At 35.9% G+C, this 24,807-nt stretch overlaps 2 protein-coding genes across 4 annotated transcripts; both read left to right on the top strand.

The window, feature by feature from the left end:
- The first annotated feature begins 3,122 nt into the window (after positions 1–3,122).
- Positions 3,123–3,677, top strand: LOC122027994 (glutathione S-transferase T3-like). Its single transcript, XM_042587007.1, has one exon. The coding sequence runs from the start codon at positions 3,123–3,125 to the stop codon at positions 3,675–3,677; it is 555 nt and encodes a 184-aa protein (XP_042442941.1).
- A 15,935-nt stretch (positions 3,678–19,612) lies between these two features.
- Positions 19,613–24,544, top strand: LOC122027476 (uncharacterized protein At4g15545-like). Of its 3 annotated transcripts, none has more exons than XM_042586461.1 (10): positions 19,613–20,136; positions 20,244–20,312; positions 20,954–21,007; positions 21,166–21,229; positions 21,336–21,410; positions 21,491–21,751; positions 22,055–22,100; positions 22,183–22,261; positions 22,354–22,483; positions 24,104–24,544. In XM_042586461.1, the coding sequence occupies exons 1-9, from the start codon at positions 19,849–19,851 to the stop codon at positions 22,444–22,446; spliced, it is 1,029 nt and encodes a 342-aa protein (XP_042442395.1). In that variant the 5' UTR covers positions 19,613–19,848; the 3' UTR covers positions 22,447–22,483; positions 24,104–24,544. The 3 variants fall into 3 exon arrangements, with proteins under 3 accessions (XP_042442395.1, XP_042442394.1, XP_042442393.1); XM_042586460.1 differs by having other exon boundaries at positions 21,163–21,229; XM_042586459.1 differs by having other exon boundaries at positions 19,615–20,136; positions 20,954–21,037; positions 21,163–21,229.
- The last annotated feature ends 263 nt before the right edge of the window (positions 24,545–24,807 follow it).

Here is a 24,807-nt window from a genome sequence, read left to right as displayed (position 1 = left end):
TGCTTGCGGGCATCGAGCTCCCAGCCATGGAGAAGCCTCTTATTGCACCGCCAGCGGACATCGATCTCCCATCGACTCCGTCTCCTGCGATGATTACATGTGTGTTTTGGAGTCTTTGATTTTGGATTTGATCAGAATGAGTTCTTGGATTGAAATTCATTATTTAGTCGCGCCCGTGATTTGGGTACTCCTTTATCATCCAATGGAATCTTTGTTTGATCGGGCAATTTTATTTTCATGGAATGACTTCTTTGATCGAAATTCATTATTTAGTCATAAAACTGAAGATGCCAGTGATTTTGGGCACTCCTTTTTCATCAAAAGCAGGTGAATCTTTGTTTGATTGTACAATTTTATTTTCATGGAAATGACTTCTTTGATCGAAATTCATTTAATCATAAAATTGAAGGTGCCCGTGATTTTGAGTAGTCCTTTATCATCCAAAGCAGGGTTTTAATTGACTTGTGTAGTGGCTAGTCAATCAAGGTTTACGTAGCAACCAAAAGTGAGTATACTTGATCTACTGATGACTACAACTGTCTTATCTTTTAAAAGTTCCAAATTAAAATATAATTAACTATTTTTTAAAATTTAAACCACATGATTTAATTGTATAAATTAACTCTTACTTTTACAACTAAACTCACTAATTTAAAAAATTAACTCTTAATTTATTCCAATTAAATCCTTTGTCATTTAATCTGAATAATTATCTGTGATGAGTGGTATTATTAACTCTAAATTATTATTTATTATGGCTTCTTTCAAATTATATTTAAGCCATTAAGATCTTGCATTATTATAGTAGTGGATTCCATAAAAACTTTTGTATAGCATGTTGTTTTGCAATTCAATTCTCTTATCAACTTGTATCATGACATGCCACTAGAACTTGAATTATTTTCTAGCCTAATAGAACACATCTGTATTATTCAATAAAGCCATGAACCAATTGAAAGAACACAAACTTGAACCTGTATCAATTGGTTTTTATGCTTAGATTTCTCAAAGCATCATTTGCCAAATTGACCATATGGCATATTCTCCCATTTACAATCATGATTAGGGGTGAGTAAAAGTTTGATTAAATCGAATAAATCAATCAAATCGACCAAGTTTAAAAACTCGATTCGATTTATTCGGAAATTCATTTTTCCCCAAAAAAAAATCGATTAATTTGGTTAATTCGGTTCAGGTTCGATTTTAAATTTTTTTATTCAGTTAAACCGGATAGACCAAATTTTTGAACCAAATCAATTTTTTAGACCATAAATTTTAGACCGAAACAAATTTTTATTAAGCCAAACTAAATTTGTAGAAAAAATCGGTTTATTCGATTTGTTTGATTTTATTGAAAATTCGGTTCGATTTGTTCAATTTTATTGAAAATTCGGTTCGGTTTTTATCGAAAATCAGTTTGGTTTGGTTCGATTAATATGATTCGGTTCAATTCGGTTTTAATCGAATATTCATCCCTAATGATGATAAATCCTGTATGGAATAACTAGTTATGCTTAATAATTGGGCTTAGATAGGATGTTGGATTCACTTAAAATTGAGGGTGCCTGTGATTTTGGGTACTCCTTTATCATCCAAAATAGGAATTTAATTGGTTTGGGCAAGTAGCACTCAAAAGCGAGTATGTTGACTTATGAAGATTATACTTTTACTTTTAATGGCGGAACAAGATCGGGTTTGTGCAAATGACACTATAAGATAGAAAGTCACTATTTTACCATGTTTTTCTTCATTTTAAAGGAAACAACAGTGAGAGCGATAAAGAGGAGATTGAAAGTACAAATAATTTTGACGATGACACAGAAGTGAATCCGAATAAGATAATTTTGTTATTATATTATTTTTATTGAAACTTCAATATGCTCTTTAAAATTTATGACTGTTGCAGACTAAAGCACGCAATTATACAACTAAAGTTCGGGAGGAGAAGGTCACAAATCAAAAAATCGAGGCGGCAAGCCTACTTACATAGCTATCTGCAACTATTGCAGAGGGTATGATTTATCTTTTGTTGCATATTTTTATACCTAATATGTAAATAATAATGACTTGTTATAATTTTGCTATTTTCAGTGTCTACAGGTCTAAGTAAGCCCTTCAATATCACCATGTCTTGTCTTGCCCGCGGGATTGGTTATTTGCCTTTAGGGTGTCTGCAATGATGGATTTATAAAACCGAAGAAGTTAGATTTTATAAACCTAATTGCATTGCACCACTTTAAAAAGTTGAGAACTAAAGAAGTCAGCATCCAATTTTGGATGTTGGCTTCATGGTGCTTTTAAGAATAAAATACTTAATACACATGGATCCCATGCTAGTTGTCAGGCAAATCTTTAATTTTTTTTTTTAAAAAAAACTTAATCAAATGAACGTTACCAGACAATGTCCATTTGACAAAAATGAACAACGTTCATTTGCAAAATTGAACGACAACGTTCATTTTGGCAAAAATGAACCTTATTTGGCAACGTCTATTTTTTGACAACGGTAAAAAAATGGCTATTTAATTTTTTTTATTTTAATAATAACTTTTTTTTACTTATAAATAGAGAAATATTTTTCATCTCTACTCACTATCTAAAACTTTCTCCATAATTTCTCTACCATGATATTTCTATCTTCTTATTCCAAATGGGTGAAAGATTCAGTGGTTCATTCAACAATTTATTTGGTTCTCCAAATATAGAGGGAAATTCAAGCTCTCAAAATTCTCAATCGCATTCTCTTCCCAATCTTCATCCATCGCAATTTGTTTATGCAACTCAATTTTCACAAAATACTCCCACTGGTTCGAATTTTGTTCCTCATGCTCCGTTTTTCATGTTTTCATCTGATTATGCTTCAATAGGTGGCCAGTTTATGATGCAACCTCCTTCTCAAGTATATACTACTCCATCTCCATCAAGTATGCCATTGAATGAATCTCGACGAGTGAGTCTGGGAGGATCTGGATCCGATAGAGAGCTCCCAACACCAATTTTAATGCTACGCTCTCAATTTCCACCACATTCGACGACACCTATGATAGAAAATATTAACATTGAGGATGATGAGGAGGATGACAAAGAAATGAATGCCTCTAGCTCGTAATAGAGCTAAGGCGATGTGGTCAACCGCCGAGGAGAAGTGTCTTGCAAGAGCTTGGGGAACTATTACCAATGACCCACAAGTTGGTAATGCACAAAAGAATAAACATTTTTGGCAACGTACCTCCACGTACTATAATGATAATCGGCCTACGGGTACGACAGCAAGAGAATGGACATCGATAAAGTCACATTACTATCGAGTTATGCCTGATATTGGTAAGTTCTCAGGATGGTACAATAATTTCTTCAACAATCGGGCTAGTGGTGAAAGTGACACTGATGTTTTAGCCGCTACACATGATATGTGGAAAAAGGTACACAAGAATAAGACTTTCAAATATGAACACATATGGAAGATTATAACAGAGTGCGAGAAATGGGCTCCCCAATCTCTTGGTCGTCATGCTGACAAGAAGGCGAGGACTTCCAAATCAGGAGCACATACTTCTTCAACCAATCCGGATACTGATGGTGACTCTGAAATTCGCTCACGTCCAATAGGGCAACAAAAGGCGAAAAGAAAGAATAAAACCAAAGTTACAGAAGACAAAGACTTCAGCGTGAAATGAGAACAAATGCAACAATATCAAAAGGAAAATTTGGCACTTAAGGAACTCGAGCTAAAACAAAAGGATTATGATATGATTATGAAAGATATGAGTGGAATGACAGAGGCACAACTTCATTGGCATATGAAAATAGTTGAAAAAATTACAAAGAGACGTGGCCTACAATAGATTTGTCATTTGTAGACATTTATGTTTTTTAATTTATGTTGGTCTTTGTAGTTTGTGGACGTTTATATTTTTTAAAATTTATGTTGTACTTTATAGTTTGTTGATTTGTAAGTTTTTTATTTATGTTGTGCTTTATAATTCGTTTGTATTTTAATTCTATTTTAATTATGTACTATGTTTTATTTTATGATCTCATTGTAATGATTTATTTGTTAATGTTGCAAATTATTAAATTTTCAATAATATTTTTATGAAATTATTTTGTTCGTAAATAAATCTAGTGAACAAAAAATGTAATTAATTATTATATATTAATTATTAAATTAATAATTTATTTAAAAATATTAAATAAAACTAATATATATTATTAATAAATTAATTAACATGTATATTATAAATATATATTTATGATAATATATAAATAAGATAGTAAATCGAAATTATAAATAATGATGTGGTGGATCTAATATAAAGTTGTTTGTTGTGTTTATGATTGTAGGAAGAGGTTTATAAAAGTTGTAGAGTTTTTACTTTTGATATGACAGTGATGTGGCATAGTAGGTCCCACGATAAAATTGGGTTTGTAAAGTTTAGGATTACAGTTACTCTTATTATTTTTTTTTCTTTCTTTGTATAGAAGTACATCAAATCTTTGACATGAACTTTTGACTTGACTAGTTGGATGAATAGAAGGTTTAAAATCTCGATCTAGGTTAAGATTTCTATCCTTGATTGGAATGGTACGGTTTAACATCGTAACATGTCATATCATATGATTTTGATATTTTTAAAAAAATATAAAATATATTAATTTAAAATAAAAAAAAATTAAATATTTAAAAATAAAAATATATTTTTTACAAAAATACAAGAATTTAACACTTTTAAATGATAAATAAATATAAATATAAATTTTATTATATATTTTTTTAAAAAAATTAAAAATTAAAATATATATGTTGAATTAATGGAATAAATTTATTAGATTTTGATTAAGTCTGTTTAAATTATCCTATTTATAAACACGAGTTGATTAAAATTTTAGCTTAGTTTAAAAGTTTTCCTAGGTTTTAATTAAAACCTCAAGCATCCCCTCTACATGTTTGTTGACATGTTTGTTGGAACAATCTAGTGACCATAGGTTTTGATATTTGAGCAAAAGTTTAAGTTAAGTTTATTGTTGTATTTGATATGCATTGTGAGTGTGCAAGATACAAGTACAACAAGGAAAGTCCAAGTGTGATCTTGGCAAAAGAGGAAAGTCCAATGATGAGTCTTGGCGGTGTAAATCCAAGCATATAGTCTTGGCAATGTAAGTCCAAGTGTGTCTTAACAATGGATAAAGTACCGGAGGCGCGACCTCTTGGCAAAAGAAGACCTGACAACAATGATAAGGTCGATGGAAGCTTCAGAAGGCAAGACGTGAAGGACGGGGAGACATCCGAGGGAGGCAAGGCTGATGGAGGAGGCTAGAAGGCTAGGTCTAGGTTGGTCGGGTGAGGACGGGTGCTGAGTAAATGTACTCGGGGTCAAATCCTAGGATCAGGGTTTTACTGTAGCGTTACTTTAGCAGTACTGTAGCAGTCGACTGGTGTTTTCATCAGTCGACTAGTAGCCGACCGTTGGCTTGTAACAGTCGAATTTCACTTAAGACCAGTCGATTGGTGGTTTTATCAGTTGACTGGTGGCAGGAAAATAGCTTGGTGTTTTCCTCCCAAGCTTTATTTAACAGAGCTTGGAAGTGCTTATGTATGGTTGACGAAAATAGAGGTGGTTAATGTTGGGGTTACAAGGTTGCAAACATAGTCCCATATTGAAAACACATGGAAAAGATCATGAGTTTATAAGAGAAAAGATATCTCCATTGAAATGAGGTCTTTTAGGTAGAGCCCAAGAGCAAAACCATGAGGACTTAGGCCCAAAGTGGACAATATCATGCTATTGTGGAGATATTTAAAATTCTTTTCGATCCTACGAATGGTATCAGAGCCCGGCTGCCAGAAGGTTTAACCGCCGACTGTGCATAAGAGCTATGATTTGATTAAGTCATGTGGGTACAATATTGACCTCAAACAAAGAAAGTGGTATTAGAGCCAGGTTCCGCCCTGATTTGGTGCAACTACCAATCATTTTTAAAGAAAAATTAGATATCGTTCGTTCTTAAACTGGTTTTGAAAGATACATCATTTTTCATTTTTTTCCCTCCAAAACTGGTTTTGAAAAATATATCGTCATCTTTTCACCATTGCTTAGTATTGAAAAAATATTACATTTTCAAAAATTTGAAGTAATATTTTTTATTAATATTTTATTAATATTTTTTTAAAAAGTAGTGAAATACTATTTTTTACAACACTGCTAATCCAAGACCAAGTCTTGGGATCTTTTTGTGTGTTTCTTTTGTGCAAGAACAATGTCTCTTCAAGAAGGATGGAACCCCCTCGAACCACTACCATACGATCAAAATATTTCAACTACTGGAGGCGAAGAATGGAATGTTTCTTAGGAAGCTTAGATTTCGTTAATGTGCTAATATTGAGGAAACCTTCTCAGGATTCGGAACTGAACAAAAATGTAAGTAAAATTATTTGTAATGTTTTACCTAACAATATTTTATGCAGACTAGAAAAATACAAGAATACATATAAGCTGTGGACCCAGTTGATCAAACCTCCAAAAATAATTTACCCGGTAGGATAACCCTAACCAACTTACCCGATAGGGTAATTAGGACTAGAATAAAGGATAAGGTTTAACTTGACCAACGGTACTGGTGAAGTTTTGGATGATAGTACGTTAGGGAAGCTTTGTCTATGCATGTCTAGGAAGATATGACTTCGATCTGGTGCATTGGACTAAGTGAAACTAACCGAAGCTACCCTTTATGGATCCTAACTAGTTAGACCAAGGTTTTGTATTAAGTACAGTAGATATGACTATTTGGAAAACCTCGAAGACATGGTTAATCTAATGATGTCCAAGTGACTCATCATAGCCTAAAAGTTTATCTAGAAAATGTTTATTTGTTGAGTCCAAAGCTAAACCTGAATCTAACATAAAGTTAAATCAAACCCTAAAACTAAACCTAACTCATCTCACAAAAATTATAGGTTCCCCTGATTGAAAACATAGATCGGTGAAATGACTAAGGACTACAAACCGAATCGAATCAAATCGAGCCAAATCGAATCGAAAAAAAATTGAAGCGAATCGAAACAAATCGAATCGAATCGAACTAAGTCTAATTAAATTAAATTAAATTAAATTAAATTAAAGTAAATTAAATTAAAGTAATTTAAAATAAATTAAATTAAGTTATTTTCAAAATTTATATTAAAAAAACCTTTAAACTTAAAATTTATTTTAATCATTTTAACTTAAAACTTATTTAAAAATGCTTTTCAAAATTATTTAAAAATTCTTTTAAAAATCATTTTAAAAATTATTTAAAAATTCTTTTTAAAATCATTTTAAAAATTCTTTTAAAAATTATTTAAAAATTCTTTTAAAAATCATTTGAAAAAAAATCTTTTAAAAACTATCTAAAATATTCTTTTAAAAATTATTTAAAAATTCTTTTAAAAATAAATTTAAAATTCGTTTAAAAACTATTTTATAAATTACTTAAAAACTCTTTTAAAAATTATTTAAAAACTCTTTTAAAAATCATTTAAAAAATGATTTTAAAATTTATTTAAAAACTCTTTTAAAAATTATTTTGAAAATTATTTAAGAAACTCTTTTAAAAATCATTTTAAAAAATATTTTAAAAAATATTTAAAAAATAATTTTAAAAATACTTTTAAAAATTATCTAAAAATCATTTTAAAAATATTTTAGAAATATTTTAAAATTATTTAAAAATCATTTTTGAAAAAAAACCTTTTAAAAATTCTTTTAAAATTATTTAAAAAATCATTTTAAAACCTTTTAAAAATTCTTTAAAAAATTCTTTAAAAATTCATTTAAAAAACTTGTTAAAAATTATTTAAAAAATCATTTTAAAAACCTTTTTAAAAAATATTTTAAAAATTATTTTAAAAGCATTCAAAAAAAACTTTTAAAAAGTCTTTTAAATATTATTTAAATATCATTTTAAAAACCTTTTAAAAATTATTTAAAAATCATTTTAAAATTTCTTTAAAATAATCATTTTAATTTTTTTTAAAAAATTATTTATAAAAAACTTTAAATCATTTTGAAAAATTGTTTTAAATATTATTTTTCACTTTAATAAACGTTTGTCAACTTTAAAAAAAAATAAATTATTAATTATTATTTAGATTTTAAACTTATTTTTAACCTTAAACATTATTTTAACCTTAAAATTATTATTAAACTTAATTTAACTGAAAATTAAAACTTAAACCTAAATTAACCACTAGTATTAATTTAAATTTAAAATTAAAACTGAATTAAGCGTGTATTAATTGCCATTAATGATATTATAAAAATCATTCTAAAATCCTTTTAATTACTGTTTTAGAAATCCTGTTTGAAATCTCTTAAAAAATAATAATAAAATTCTTTTAAATTCATTTAAAACTTAGACACCTAACTTAAAAACTTAAATTCCATTAACTTAAACTTTAAACTTAATTATGTAATTAATAAGTAGAACTTAAATTGTTTATGTCTAACTTCATTTGAGAACTAAAATTGACTTGAATTAAACCTTACTTAATTGTGTCTAATAACTTTAACTTCATGCTAACTTCAAACTAAATTAATCCTACGTAAAAGGAAGTAAATAAAAAAAAAATTATAACTAACACTTTCATTTACCCACTCAATCAATTAATACGAAATTTAAATTATTTTATTAAGTATTAAATTATTAAATCAAGTAAAAATTAATCAATAAATTATTGATAATGGTTAACTACTATTGATTTAATAAAATCTTATCTTATTTAACCTTAAACGGAAGCTTAAGCACCTGAATATAAAATTATTTATTGATTAATCAAACTCAAATAAACAATTATACCAAGGATACAGAGATAAATATGTAAATAATATAAGTGTTACCAAATCCCCTAGAACACTTAGGTAGACAAATGTGTTAGGGGCTTGAAATTTAACACACCTAAACCTTAGTATTATATTAAGGGAGAGTAATAAAATAAGGAGGATTAATAAATTAAAAGAGTTTCAAATTCAGAGGGATGTTTATTTTTTTAATTATCTCCTTAAGTGTTACTTTTTTAATTTTCTCTTTAAAATCTCTCTAGAAAATTCTACCTCTATTTATTTTTTTTTAAAAAAAATTATTCCTACTTTGAATATTTTTAGAAAATGTTTTTAAAATTTTAGGTCAGGTTCAGGGAGAGGAATTAATTAAAATCCCACGGTGCGATCCTCAACTATGCCAAATCCCACGGTGCCAGAGATGTTAATCTCCAACAGATCTTCATTCGACAATGCAAAATTCATGTACTCAATATTCTGTTCAATTGGCCATCGCTCGTATCATTGAATCTGCAAATGGCCCACTACTGTAAGTATTGCAGAATTACGCTTCCGGACGGCGATGGGCAAGTGGTTAGGCTGCTAGTGGGTCATCCACTTCGACCCAAATTATAATCAGGGGAGACAATAAACTTATGGAAGAATAGTAACTAATTATGATTGAATCGCTGCCATGATCCAATCACAATTACAACTTATACATCTCCTACTCCACTTGTTTTTTGGACCAAGAGATCTAGCCTCTGATTAAGGACATTTTTGAGTTAAACATTTATTTAATACATAAAATTCATATTATTTTCTTATTTGTAATCTATTATGAATAATTTCAGTCAATAAAAATTTATAAATATTTATATATTTATATATAAAAGATTAAAAAACATATTTACAATTAAAATTGGCTTAGCCTGAGTGAAGCTGATTGGGTGATCATCCTCTTCTTCGTCCCATGTACTCCAATGCCCTCTAGGAATCCCACTAGGCCCCGGCCTATGTGATGTTCTCAAGGAAATTTGATTATGTATGGGATATCAAAAATAAATTTGATCATCTAATCTGAGTCGATCTGAAAAAAAATATAAAGAAAAATCAAGTTCGAGTTGGACATTTTCAGATTCGGATTGGAGAGTTGGAGAGTTTGAGGGTTAAAAATTTTCGAGTTGGGTCAGGTCAGATTCGGATTGACCCGGGTTAACCTAAATATAGGGTTTAGTGGGTTTTGGGGATTAAATCAAATTTTATTTTAAAAATTAAGATGTTTTATGTATATTAATATCATGTTTGTATGATAATGATAGAGTATTGAGATCAAAGTAAAGAATTATAGGGAAAATAGCAAAAAAAAAAGTCGTTTTGAATAGGATTTTCAAGTTATCCGGGTCGGGTTCAGGTTGGTTGGGTTCTGGTTTAGGGATTTTGGATTGAACTCGAGTTTGGTTCAGGTTCAGGTTGGATTAAAAAAACAACTCAACCCGATTTAATCCGATCCATCCGAATTAACACGCTTGGTTATGTAAGTCATCTCCTATGTATAACTTCATGTGGGCGAACTAGTCTCTATTAGCATTACTCGATGACTTTCTCTCTCGTAGCCACTTGTAAATCTAACAATTGTTTGGAATAGATAGTTTGACGATCTCGAATCATCAGTTCGTCGGCTCTTGAAATATTGACTCTTAACTTGAATCGTCTAAGACAGTTACAGTCAGGGGTTTTCATTTGGTTCTGTTCAAATTATTTGAATTTTTCGGTTCGGGTTATTCAGATTTTATAATTTTCTAAATTCAACTAAGAACCAAACATAATTAACTATAAACCAAATCGAATTATCAAAACTAATTCGGCTTACTCTTTTCGGGTATCAATTAATCTGATTTTATTTTCATTTTAAACTTTCAATCTTTTCGAATAAATAAACTCTAAATAATTTATATTTACAAATAAATAAGCTTCAAATTTTATAAAATAGTTTTATTTAATATAAGATAAAAAAAAACTTGCCCATTTGACATATTCCAAAGATTTCGAAGATTATACTAACAAAAATTATAAAATATATATTAGTTTTTTATTCAGATTTCAGAGTCATTCGGATGGGAAGCTAAATCTAAAACTAAACTATTAATCTAATTAATATTTTAGATTAATTCAAATGTTATTTGGATCGGACATTAATAGATTGATCCAAATAATAATTCACGGTTTGAAATGATTTATAATTGACGACCATGAGAATTTTAGATTATTATTTTTTTAAAAACAGATAATTTAAATTTATAAATTTACTAAAAATCGCGCCACGGTAAACCATCTCGAGGTAGGTTTAGATATAGATCACATACGTTATATCTTTCAATTAATTTTATAAAACATAACATTTACTATATATTTGTATATATAATTTTATTTTTAAACAAATTATATTACTTGATAAATTTATCATTTGGATAAATCATATAAGTCAAATAATTTTTATAAATTTAATATTGGAGATAGTTTACCTCGGAGACTAAATCTTTTCATCCCTTTCGTGGGTGAGACTCTCAAAAATACATGATCACCAGTAGAGAACTCCAGGGGTCTCCGTCTCCGATCAACATAACCCTTCTGACGGTCCTACGCCTCGGACAACCTCCGTATGATAATGCGGTCCAACTCTGCCTCCTGCTGAGCTCTATGAGGTGCCAGCAGCTGGGCCTCCCCAACCTCCTCCCAGAGGGTGGGGTGTCCGATAAAGCCTACCATACAACGTTTCAAACGGTGTCATCTGGATAGTCGAATGATAGCAGTTGTTGTAGGCAAACTCTACTAATGACAGGTGATCCTCCTAGCTGCCTCCGAAATTCATAACGCAAGACCTCAGCAAGTCCTCTGATGTTTGGATAGTCCGCTCTGACTGTCCACCTGTTTACGAATGGAATGCTGTACTGAAATGGAGTTGTGTGCCCAAGGCATGCTGTAGACTCTGTCAGAATCGGGACGTGAACTGTGAGTCTCTATCCGATATAATGCTCAAAGGAACACCATGCAATCTGATGATCTCTCGACAATACAGCTCTGCTAATCGATCTAGAGAATCGGTCTTCCGAATCACTAAGAAGTGTGCAGATTTGGTTAATCGGCCAACAATTACCCAAATCGCGTCATGGTCTCGTCGTGTCCTAGGCAATCCCACCACAAAATCCATAGTGATGTGCTCTTATTTCCACTCCGGAATAGGAATCCTTTGAAGTAATCCACATGCTAAAAAAAGTGGAACCATCGCAAACGAGGTCGGATCCTCTGGAGTAATCCGGCAAGTCTCTAGGGCTCAACCTTCACTTGCTGATAGACTAGACATCTAGCCACAAACTCTGCGATGTCTTTCTTCATGTCGTTCCACCAATAGGAACGTCTCAGATCTCGATACATGCGGGTTCCGCCCGAGTGGATAGCAAATCGAGAGTGATAAGACTCCTGAAATAACTCCTCTATAACTGGGTGAGATTGAGGTACGCATAATCTGCCTCAGAAATAAATAATACCCTCGTCTTCTCGGGTGAACTATGTTTGTTGCCCGAAAGCTATCTGGCTGCCAATGGACTGTAGGCGCTGATCATCAGCCTGGGCCTCTCAGATCCTTGTCCTGATCGATGACTGAGCAATCATGGTAATAAGAATACCCTGCTCTGTTTGTCCCTGCTCCTCAAGGCCCAACTCGGAGAAACCCTGAATCAAGTCCGTGATTAAAACTCGGTGGTATGCTAAAGTCCCTCTGGACTTTCGGCTAAGTGCATCGGCAACCACATTAGCTTTCCCTAGGTGGTAGCTAATGGTACAGTCATAATCTTTTAGAACTCCATCTATTTCCTCTGTCGGAGATTGAGTTCCTTCTGAGTGAAAAAATATTTGAGACTCTTATGATCAGTGAAAATCTCAAATGTAATACTATACAGATGATACCATCAAATCTTCAAAGCAAAGATAATGACAGCCAGCTCCAGATCATGTACGGCTTAATTCTTCTCACGCTCATTCAACTGATGAGAAGCATAGGAGACTATCCTACCGTGTTGAATCAAAACAAAGCACAAACTCTGTAGAGAAACATTGATGTTGAGTACGCATACATCCTCTCCAGAAGGCAAAACCAGAACTGGTGCCGACACTAATCTCCACTTCAGCTCCTGGAAGCTGGTCTCGCAGGGTTTTGACCACGTGAACTTTACGCCTTTCCTGGTCAGGCGTGTCAGCAACATAGCAATGCGAGAGAAACCCTCAACGAATCGTCTGTAATATTCGGCCAATCTCAAGAAACTGCGGATCTCTTGAACTGATTTCGGTTGCTCCCAGTTGGTGACAACCTCGATCTTCTAAGGGTCCATGGAAATACCTTAGCTAGAAACCACGTGTCCCAGAAAACCAACTAAGGGTAGCCAAAAAGCACACTTGCTGGACTTCGCATATAGACGATGTTGTCAAAGAGGCTCCAATACTATGCGAAGATGCTGTACAGACTCTCGCCTCAGCACTTCCAGACTCTCGCCTCAGCGTGAGTTATAAGTGAGCTTGCTCTCACGACCAACGACCTCTCAGTCGGGATTCCAGACTCTCGCCTCAGCGCGAGTTATAAGTCAGCTTACTCTCACGACCAACGACCTCTCGATCGGGATTCCAGACTCTTGCCTCAGCGTGAGTTATAAGTGAGGTTGCTCTTACGACCAACGACTTTTCGGTTGGGATTCCAGACGCTCGCCTCAGTGCGAGTTATAAGTGAGCTTGCTCTCACGACCAACGACCCCTCGGTCGGGATTCCAGACTCTTGCCTCAACATGAGTTATAAGTAAGATTGCTCTCACGCTTCTAGACTCTCACCTCAACGCGAGTTATAAGTGAGTTTGCTCTCACGACCAACGACCTCTCGGTCGAGATTCCAGACTCTCGCCTCAGCACGAGTTATAAGTGAGCTTGCTTTTGCGACCAACGACCTCTCGGTCGGGATTCTAGACTCTCACCTCAGCGCGAGTTATAAGTGAGACTACTCTCACGACCAACGACCTCTCGGTCATGATTCAGACTCTCGCCTCAGCACGAGTTATAAGTAAGCTTGCTCTCACGCTTCCAAACTCTCGCCTCAGCGCGAGTTATATGTGAGCTTGCTCTAACAACTAACGACCTCTCGGTCGGGATTCCAGACTCTCGCCTCAGTGTGAGTTATAAGTGAGCCTACTCTCGCGACCAACGACCTCTCGGCCAGAATTCCAGACTCTTGCCCCAACGCGAGTTATAAGTAAGCCTGCTCTCACGTCCAATGACCTCTCGGCCGGGATTCCAGACTCTCGTTTCAGCGCGAGTTATAAGTGAGATTGCTCTCACGACCAACGACCTCTCGGTTGGACTTCCAAGCTCTCACCTAAGCACAAGTTACAGGCAAGCATACCCTCACATGTAACAATTTGCAGAGCCCACTCAGAGCAAGAAGATACCATGGACGAAAAGTTAAAGAAAACACTAACATAGACCCAAGGCCACACCTGAGTTGCGCTCATATCTAAGGACTTGGGAAAAGGAGCAGACATTAAAGTCATAAGGACGAGCCAAACAAAACCAGAGCCTGGGTCAAGTTAGTCGGACTTGAGCCTCCTTCGATTAGACTTGGGGGTGACTTTGGATACGGTGCAGAATGATGGGGTCCGGTCATCAGGAGTCAAGGGTCAGGGGGACATGACAGTTAGAAGTCAAAGGGACGTGAAAGTCAAAGGTTAGTGGGGTGTGGCAGTCAGAAGTCAAGGGGACGTCACAATCAGAAGTCAAGGGGACGTGACAGTAAGAAGTCAAGAGGGGCCTGACAGTCAAAAGTCAAGGGGGACGTGACGGTCAGAAATCAAGGGGACGTGATAGTCAGAAGTCAAGAGGGGCATGACAGTTAGAAGGTGTCAAAGGAAAGGGTAGGAATGCCGGATATCATTAAGCGTATAACACCAAGTCAGGTAATTACAGATCAGGAGACCAGACTTGCCACACGATGTGCGACCAGGGTGAAGCATGACATGTCTTCGCCAATCAGATTTCCTCAACCAGTCTTCAGATACAGACCTGTTATTCCCGGTCGGGTCTGAATCGACACAACAGGGAACAAAAAACTCCCGTCATAACTTAGCTCATCCTTTCATCGGGCCTGTTCATTAAACTGTCCTGGCCATACCCGAGCGGGACAGAGGACACTACGTGATAAGCAGGGTCAGGGAATCGTAACCTTCTGTCAGAGAATAACTGCTGCATGTCAAGGAATATTCCAATGGTATGTGGTTCTCTGCTAACGGAACCTTCCTCCAATCTATCAGAGCATGCCACGTGTCATTCATCACCATACAGATTCTGACACCCGACATTCTCTGACATCCGCCAGATTCTAGAAGTACCACTGTCATATAAAAAAGGAGGTCCTCTCCGCTGCGTAGGTACACTCACTCGCACATTTGCACTTATCTTCTACTTTTCTTCTTCTTTCGTATACTGTTCTTCCGGGAAAAAAGTACCTGATTTGAGCGTCGAAGGGCCTGCTCCGAGGACTTTTTCCCTGATTTTTGGCCTCTAACGTCTGGTGTATTTATCTGAGTGTGCACAGAGGTCAGGTACTGCCGGCTTGGCCATCATCGCACGTCAGCACCGTGAGTGGATTTGTTCTCGAGGTCGCATATGAAAAGGGAGTTTTAGTCGCCCCTCGTCAACGCTAATGATAGCACATTCGATCTTCGTCTGACTTAGATTCCGAACATGAACAAAATACACGAAGTAAAACTAATTGGAAAAGAAAGTAAAAAACATGAAAAAGACACGACAATGTCATGCACTGCAAAATTTTATATTAGTTTATCAATAAGAACTTCATTGTTGCCCTCTGATCCTGTCCGAAAGCTGAGTCGGACGAAGGCTGGTCGCTACGGCCTGGTTGTTGACGGAAAGTTGTGGGTGATACGCTTTGTGTTTCCTGGCCCTTGGCCGTAAGCCTGTAGATCGAGCTGCGTTTAAACAGCTCTGCCGATCCCAACTTGTACCCTGCGTTTTGTATTTCCTGGCCCTCGACCGTAGGCCTGTAGATCGAGCTGCCTTTGAACAGCTCTGCCGATCCCGACCTGTACCCTGCGTTTTGTATTTCCTGGGCCTCGACCGCAGGCCTGTAGATCGAGCTGCCTTTAAACAGCTCTGCTGATCCCGACCTGTACCCTGCGTTTTGCCTGTCGTCTCCTTTTGTCTTTCAACTACTTTGCCCCCTTGATCGATAAGTCTGCCTGACCTCTGACTACCACATATGCTTGACTTTGAATGCCCAATCAGTTTAACTATTGACTGCCACATCATCTTGACTTTTAACCGTTATATGGCCTTGACCCTTCTCACCCTTTCCTTTTGGACCCCTCCATTGCCAGCCGTATCACCCTCGATTTTACAGAGCTTCAACAGTAGCATTTTGCCATAGAAAAAAAGGATATGATATATCAGTTGCCAACTAACTCCAATCAAGTCAAATCAGAACAAACAGAAGTCAAATCAGAACAAACAGATGAAATAATGAATGACATCAGTGAAACCAGTAGTTGAGACAATTAAGTCGGGGATGCACAGAATTATCAAGGAGCACATGACTGATTTAGGAAACAAACACAATCTCTTGATTATGAACATCTGTAAATTTCATTCCACCTGTTTACCCTACAACATCATATACACCTTCACTCAATTTAAACACCAACACAAGGTTATGCAACAAGGTAATAGGTAGAAACAAAAAGATGCATCTGTCCTACAACAAACAAATTCATTCCTTTCTTCCTCAGGAATTCAATCGGTCTGGATAATAGATACCAAGAGGCAGTTAGAACAATGGCTGAAGTCTTACCACCAAGAAGCCCTAGCAATGCAACAGCCCAGAAAACCAAGACCTGGGAGTTCCTGAATTTTGTTTCGTGTCTATCCTGTTTAGCTAACTTGATACACTGTTTTTCATTGCCAGAAACCTCATCGAAGGCAACGTTGCTCACGGTGTTTTCTTCAGCTTCAATACTGGCATCTGCATCGCCATTGCTTGCCTCATCTAACTCTGTAATCTCAACCAAGATTATTTTTTTACTGGATTCGAGGATGAGATCTCCTCTTTCCTTGTGACCCTTTCACCGGCGAAACTTTTTAGGGAGTAATTTTCTGAGAAACTTCTTGACTTTTGAATTCGGCTTCGGAGCAGGAGCAGGTTCAAGGTGAACCTTCTTCAGGCCTCTACTTTCCAACGAAATCTCTCTTCCCTGGATCAAATCGACAGAGCCCCTTTCCGAAGAGCTATCGGTTGTGACTTCCATGATGTGCGAAACCATTCCCCTTCCTTCCAATTCCCAATCCTTGACGGGTGAATCGAGATTCCTCTTCGCTCCCGAGCGCTGACTCGAGAATCGAATAAGACGAAGCCCATTCCAATCAAATAGCCGTAGAACAACGGCGGAGAGCATGATAGCAACTACAAGTTTTCTCCTTTCGGTCGCCAGAGCCAACAAAACCACAATCACGACCAAAAGAAACTCGATCTCTCTAATCGCCGTCACGGAAAGGACCGAGAGACGACAGGGAGCTCGAATCCACTTCCGGAGCGGGCGGATCGAAGGGACCAGGTCGAGGACTAACATTGAACGGAGGAGCTGAGGCGGCAGCGGAGGAGGATACGACGGAACCTAAAACGGAGGAGTCCAACTTGGACGGTTGCGGCTTCTTCCTCCGCGAGGGCTTCTTCAATCGACCGCGGTTCTTGACGACGAGGTCGGCGAGGGAGGTGGGAAAGCCAGTCTGTACGACAAGAGATCCCCTCTGCTCGGGAGGGCGGAGACCGGCGAGCAGACGAGAAACTTCGCTGCCACTGCCGCCGGCCCTGAACCTCTTCCACAGGTTCGGCGGCATCGGAGCAAAGCGGCAATCACTGATTGGGACGAACAAATAGTCCGCGACTGAAGACACAGCTCTCAGTTCCCCATTTTACAATTAAACCCTTATAAATAAAACATATATCGAAGTAAAGACAGGCCCGAAGGCTTCGGTAGTGTTACGAAATTGTGACTAGGGTTATAAATAAACCGAGTCGAGTCGAGTCGAGTCGAGATTTAGGGTGTTTAAGTTTGTTTGATAAGATAATCAAGTCGAGCTGAGTTTAAAATGAATTAAATTTTTGAAAGAAATGTTCAAACTTGACTTGGTTTATTTTTTATGAGTTTTAGCTTGTTTGAAACTTGACTTGAGCTTAGTTCGTTTAGATATTATCAAGCTCTCAATTCAAGTTTGACTTGAGCTTAGTTCGAGTTTGATTCAATTAGATATTATCAAACTCTAAATTTAAACTTGTTTGATTGTTTAAATTTTTTAGTTATTTATTTGGTTAGAGCATACACAATGCATCTATGTTATAACACTCACTATCTCATAAAAAAACATAAGATCCACTACCACATACTCATTATAATAGTATATTTCTTTCACCATATTCTTTTAAAATTAATACTCATTATTCATGGATCCCACAGTCTACTTAATCATCTTAAAATTATATTATATTAAATAAATACATTTTAAATATGTTTTAAAATATTTAAATTATTATTATTTTTTAATAATAATCTTACTTTTAAAAAATAATTTTACTATTTTTCAAAAAAAAATTTAAATTTTTTAATATATTTATTAAATAAAATAGCTATTTATGAGAAAAAAAATTTTAGATGAATTTTCTTGCGAGTTGTTTGTAGAATTGAAGAAATTTGTAAAAAATGTCCTATTATTTTCGTTTATTTTGGATAGAAAATAAGATGGTAGGAACTTAAAAAATAGATGGAATGAATATTTAGAAGTAGAATTGGAGAGTGGAGCGAGTTGAAATGAAAATAGGTATGCACATTGATGAAGATTTATAGATGGAATTTCGATAAAATTAATGTTAAAAAACACCCATTAAAAATTAACCATTTTATTTAATTATTAATTTTAAAATTCTAATTTTTAATAAACAAAATTTAAAAAAACACGTGGGGTGGGTGGCTGGCCCACCCCACGTTGCTTGAACACGTTCAAGCGGAGGGGTATTATAACACCCCTCCACAACACTTATTAACACGCTGTGGTGTTATTAACGACGGGAATAATGAGCATTGCAAATACTCTTATTAAACTTGATAATTTAAATTTATTTATTTTATTTTATTATTTATTTAATATATTGAAAAAATTTTTATTAATAAATATGATTCGTGAACATTATTTAGGAGTTGAATACATATATATTTAAATTTATCTGTTTAATTTAATGTGTTATTTAAATTTATTTATTTAATTAATATTATATATATTAAATAAATATAAATAAATTTTTAATAAAATGAACATCTAACTTATTTACAAATACTTGATTTATTTATCGTCCTGTGACAGGAAAAAAATAGTGGCCAGGCCAATGTCGGATTGTGTGGGAATCCAAAGTAAATCTTTGAACGATCCAAGGGATGCCATTGAATCCAACCATTTATGGACGGAATCCGATCTCAGTGGCGCTTCCCAAAATTTAAATTTGCGGCACCAAAAGAAAAGAAATCGCCAATGCAACACCTGTGCTTTACTCTTCATTCTGATTGGCATCCGCAATCGGGGCCCAAACATTCTTCTCATTTTTCCCTGCGCGCCTTCCTCCTTTCTTCGCCGGTCCCACCTCACGCGCAGTAGCTCTCCCACTAGCGTCTATAAACCCACTCCTCCACCTTCCTTGTTGGAGTACCAGCAATGGCAGGTATTCCTGGGACCCACGCTGGACCATGGGTAAATACCAACTCCTGCTTCCTTCGCTGTCTTGTACCGAGCGCCGTTGTATCGGCGACATAGTCAATGCTCGCGAGCTTCCATTAAAAAGGGACATTTGAAATCAAATGTCCCTAGACAACGCCGTGAGTCGCTAGGGTTTGTACTTTTCTTCGCCGGCGTTCGTTGATCCAGAGCCGTTAGATTCTCGGAGCTTGGTACTACGACGATGACGCATGGCGGAAGCGGCGGCGACGTAGAGTCGGAGTTTCACCTCCCGGACGAGATCCTGGCGGTGATGCCTTCGGATCCTTACGAGCAGCTAGACCTCGCGAGGAAGATAACCTCCATGGCGATTGCGTCGCGGGTCTCCAAGCTGGATCTCGAGGCCGTCCGCCTAAGGCAAACCGTCGCGGAAAAGGATCAGACCATCGCCAACCTCCAGGAAAGGATCTCGCAGCTCGACCGCATGTTTCAGGAGACGGATGCCCGCCTTAAGGCCGCCCTTGAGGAGAACGTGAGTTATTAATCCTTCTTGCCAGTTTCCGATTAACCGATACTAGGTTTTTGTTCTTTTACCCACTTCAGTGAATTTCGATGTTTTCTCTGCCTTTTCGGATGAAGATTACACTGGCTGACGAGCGGGATTCATTAGCTCAGACATCAAAGAAATTGGCTCGTGATTTAGCAAAGGTTTGATTGCTTTTCTCCCTTTTTTAGGGTTATATGTGAAAAAAAGTCGCTTCTAATGTTGCAAAAGGCTCCATCGCAATGTACTCGTGTTTATTTACATGGGAACGTCCAAGTGATTCCGGATTACTTCTGTGATGGCTTAGCAATGCAAATTAAGGCTATTGATTTGTTGGTTCTCTTGAAACCCCTCATTTAACTTTCCTGTTTTATATTTTCTAATTGGCATTGTTCTGGTTTGAAAAGAACATGGTTAATTTGAATGAAATGTTTTTTTTGACATAATGAAAGTGTCACTTAGGAGAACTTGATTATAGACAACTAGAGTTCAATTTTTACTATGACCTTCCGATGCCTCTATGAGCTTTTGTGCAAAGTGTTGGATGGTTGCTATTTTAAGCTGCAGCACATTTCTTATCGTACCAAAAAGAAAACTGTGAAATCCAAATGTCAGATATTCCTTGAAGCATGAGGAGAGATATCAATTTTATTGCATGCACATAGCATCCCCTGTCTGACATTTTTAAATACATGACCTTCATTTCTGATGAAATTTTGCATTCTTTTCTACTTAAAATACATTTTGTCAGTTGCGTAGTTATGCCCTACATAAGAATTTCTAATTATTATATTTTTTTGAGCAGTTGGAGACATTCAAGAAGCAACTCTTGTTGTCATTGAATGATGATAATTTACCTGTAAGTGAGCACACTGCAAATGTTAACATGGTATGGCAGTTGTGAGTTTTCTAATCTAATTCCAAGATGGCTATGTTCACTAACATTGAGCTATAGTTGTCTTGTGAAGGCCTTCATCTTCCAAAATGATTTACCTGTTATCCATTCTATTGTAGAAGCAACAGGATACTGTGGACATACAGACCGACAATTCTTCAGTTGCATATTCATCCTCATACAAAGGTATTAATTTCGGCTTCATGTTAGTTTTCTTAGCATTTATTTTGAACTAGGCTTATCCTTGTCTTATTGATGGTGTTTCAAAATCTTCCTTCCTATGTTGTTGAAGATGAAATTTCCTTCAGTGGTCCTGTGCCATATTCTGCCAGTGGATCTATGGATTTTGGGGGTGTGACGCTAAATGGTAAAAAGTGATACTTGGCTGTTTTTCTATTAAAAAAATTCTTTCGTTGATGATAATTCTTCCCTTAATTTTTGGAACAGCAACTAAGCCATTTGGACAAAAACCCTCCAAGACCCCACCTATTCATCCTCGGCTCACCCCCCCAACAACTACACCAAAAGTAACCTCCACTAGTGGTTCTCCTAGAAAATCTGCAGTTGTTACAGTGCCAAAATATGCATCTGGTGCCGCTTCTCCGACAAATACTCACTTTGAAAATTTAACTGCCATGTCACCATGGTATCCATCAAGCAAGCAGTCATCAGCTGCTAGCTCTCCACCTCGTGGGCGGTCTATTTCAGGTCTGTACTTGTTGGTTTTCTTATTACAGAGTTTATACTCACTAATGCTGAATACTTGCAAACATAGATATGTAAGTTCTTGGTTAGCAGATTTATAAGCTTTTGCCTGAAGTTTAAATTTGATGCTTCAAATACATAGATATGTGAAGTTCTCAGTAGGATGTACCTTTTCATTTCATAACAGTTCAGATTAATTTGGATGAGTCCTTGAGGCATATTTTTCCTTCCATCCAAGACTTTTCTCTTTTCTTGCAACTTTGAAGCTTAATGATGGATTGTAAACATGTGCTATTTGATTTTTAGGCCGTACTCCTCGAGTTGATGGAAAAGAATTCTTCCGGCAAGCTAGGTAAGTGCTGGCCCTTGCTGTGATCTACACAACTATTGATGCAGTTCTTTTGATCTGCCATTTAATGTTGTTGTCATTTCAGGAGCCGTCTCTCTTATGAACAATTTGGAGCTTTTTTAGCTAACATCAAAGAGCTTAATGCTCATAGACAATCACGCGAGGTTAGCTGTAATATAATTGTTATTAATATTGCTTTGCTACTTCGTACATCTACTCCTTTGGGTCTGTTCCTTATCTGTCTACTTTTATACAGGAAACTCTCAGAAAGGCAGAAGAGATATTTGGAACCAAAGATAGGGATCTTTTCTTGTCATTTCAAGGCCTTCTCAGTAGAAATCAAGCCTAGAGATTTGATTGAAACTTAATATCTCATCCCTTTTCAGGTTCTTTTCCCTTTATCTAATGTTCACTGATTACTCCTTGTGCATTGATGGTGGTACAACTACCATCATATATGACGATAATTATTCCTGTGCATTTATGGTGCTGCTTACTCTAATTGTTTGTAGTGTCTTGATGTCTTCATACACCTCCAAGTTTTAATAGCTTTATGCAGTGCACATTTGTTTACAGCCACCATACCAAAACCTTAAACCACAATTATAAGTGAAATTCTAATGGGCCTCCTGATTCTTCCTGTTGATGATGCCCATGATGGAGTTGCCATAATATTTTTTGAATGTCTTGCTTTTGTGTAAAACCTTTTTGTACTTTTGCTCATTGAACTTAACCTTTGGAACTTTTGTTTGTTGTACTCCTACCTTTTGTATTTTAGCAGAATATTATCACACAATTTGGATTACTATCATAATCCGAGCTAATCTATTCAAATCCTCCATTAACTTGGCAAACCAATCTCAAATGCATCAATTTCACAAGACAAATCTGAATTCCTAACCTCAAGGTTCGCAAACACTGCCATACTTTGGAGTTGAGGTCCAAACAGTTTAATTATTAAAACACCTTTATGACATTTGCTGTTAATATAAGGAGATAGAATTGGAATTTTAAGAATTAAGTTAGGCAAGGAAGGCACTTCTTGAAAATTATCTTAAGGTAAAAAAATTCTGCTTTTGATGTAGCACAGTTTCTCAAAACTCTGCCCTCAGAGTCAGAATACAATGTCCATCTTGTAAAATCATCAAGCTTGCATTTCTCAACAACTCTTTGAACTTTTGGAACCAAACTCAAAGCACAACAGATGAAGAATCCTCCATATTGTTCTTAGCAATTTGAGTGATAAGTTCTGCCTTTTAGAGAGTAGAGAGTACCTCATCAGCTCATCCAAAGGGACAATAACCATTTGTAGATATTTTTTTTCTTTCTTTTATTAGAAAATATATACAACATTTGCCCTTACGGCATGATTACTTGTGTATTCTAGAAGAGATCAACGTAGACTTTAAAAAAGGGTTGAAGGTGTTGACACTTCAACATATTTTGTCGGGTGCATTTGAGTTTCAAAAAATACATTTCCATCACCTTGCTATTTAGATAATCCTTTAGCCTTAAAAAATTGCCGAACAGAGATTATTAGTTTTAATGAGTCAATTACTAACTCTTACCATGCTAATATATTTGACTGAATATTTGCAAATTTAATGTGAAAAGACTACTTGCTTATTGTTCTAAATATTTGAAGATACTGACCCCACAGATCATCCGAGTTGGTATGTGGTGGGATGCTTGCCACATGAAGTCGCGGGATCGAAACTCAGGGTAATCGGGGCGTAAATCCCCGGTCCCTGTGCAACTCACCCCACCTGCCACATGCTCGCTCAGGATGCTGTGATTTACCTCCCTCGTGATGGCCTTGGGTCGGGTGCGGCGGGGGCGCTGAGGGCGAGCGATTTCCCCTTTTGCCACATAAATATTTGAAGATACTATTGAGAAAGAGGGGAGAGCTTACTGAGCTAAAAATACTACATTACATTATAGGCTTGTTTTTATAATTTGTCGATGAAGTGAAGTTTTAAGTTGATTCCATTTCTTCTGCGTTTCAGAAGTTTTATTCGAGTGCCCCCTGCAACACTCACATTGATTCTGCTATTGAAGGTTGCAACTGTAATCAGTCATCATGAAAGCCTCCATGTTACTGAAGTTTTAATTGCTCATGTTACCTAAGCTTAGATTCTGCCATGCGAGACTGGCAAATCTGCTCCAAGAAATCAAACAAAGATTAGTAGGCATTTTGGATGGTTATTCAAGATCCTTGGGCGATTATTTGGAGTTGGTCTAAGTATGAACTCTTTGGCAAGAACAGCTTGGTACAGTTTGGAAATTACAATAATAAATTGTGGCGACTGTAATAAGGTCCTGTCTTTTGCCTGTGTTAGGATTGAAATTTGTGAATCGGCCTTGTGATTGTACACTCTTGCTTCAGCGACGATGAGTGATAGTTCTGTATACCTGATTTCTTGTTTAATGATATTTTATCTTTTTCATGAATGTTAGCTTAGATGAGGCACGATTTATATGTATATGTAGATGTATAAAGTTGTGTTAGAATTGATTTTTTTTTTTTTTTTCCATTTTTCATACATATTAAGTTAACAAATATCCAAAATAGGCTTCTGGCAACCACAATTTTGCAGCAAAAATCTTAGCTCCACTGTATCCCCCAATCCCCAACCTCCAACTCATCATTTTCCCTTCCCCATCTTATCCTTTTCCCTCCCCACTCATGTCCTTTTCTCTCTCATCTCCC

This window comes from Zingiber officinale, chromosome 10A (genome assembly GCF_018446385.1).
Source record: "Zingiber officinale cultivar Zhangliang chromosome 10A, Zo_v1.1, whole genome shotgun sequence".
NCBI classification, from domain to species: domain Eukaryota; kingdom Viridiplantae; phylum Streptophyta; class Magnoliopsida; order Zingiberales; family Zingiberaceae; genus Zingiber; species Zingiber officinale.
The sequence above is the reverse complement of the archived record's forward strand: the minus strand, read 5'-3'. Positions and strand labels throughout refer to the sequence as shown.

What these genes read in the sequence shown, in the direction of transcription:
- LOC122027476 (XM_042586459.1), top strand. Translation starts at nt 19,849, where the DNA reads ATGACGCATGGCGGAAGCGGCGGCGACGTAGAGTCGGAGTTTCACCTC. An exon ending in AGGCCGCCCTTGAGGAGAAC is followed by an intron (nt 20,137 to 20,243) that starts GTGAGTTATTAA and finishes TTTCGGATGAAG; the next exon opens with ATTACACTGGCTGACGAGCG. An exon ending in TGGCTCGTGATTTAGCAAAG is followed by an intron (nt 20,313 to 20,953) that starts GTTTGATTGCTT and finishes TTTTTTGAGCAG; the next exon opens with TTGGAGACATTCAAGAAGCA.
- LOC122027994 (XM_042587007.1), top strand. Translation starts at nt 3,123, where the DNA reads ATGTGGTCAACCGCCGAGGAGAAGTGTCTTGCAAGAGCTTGGGGAACT.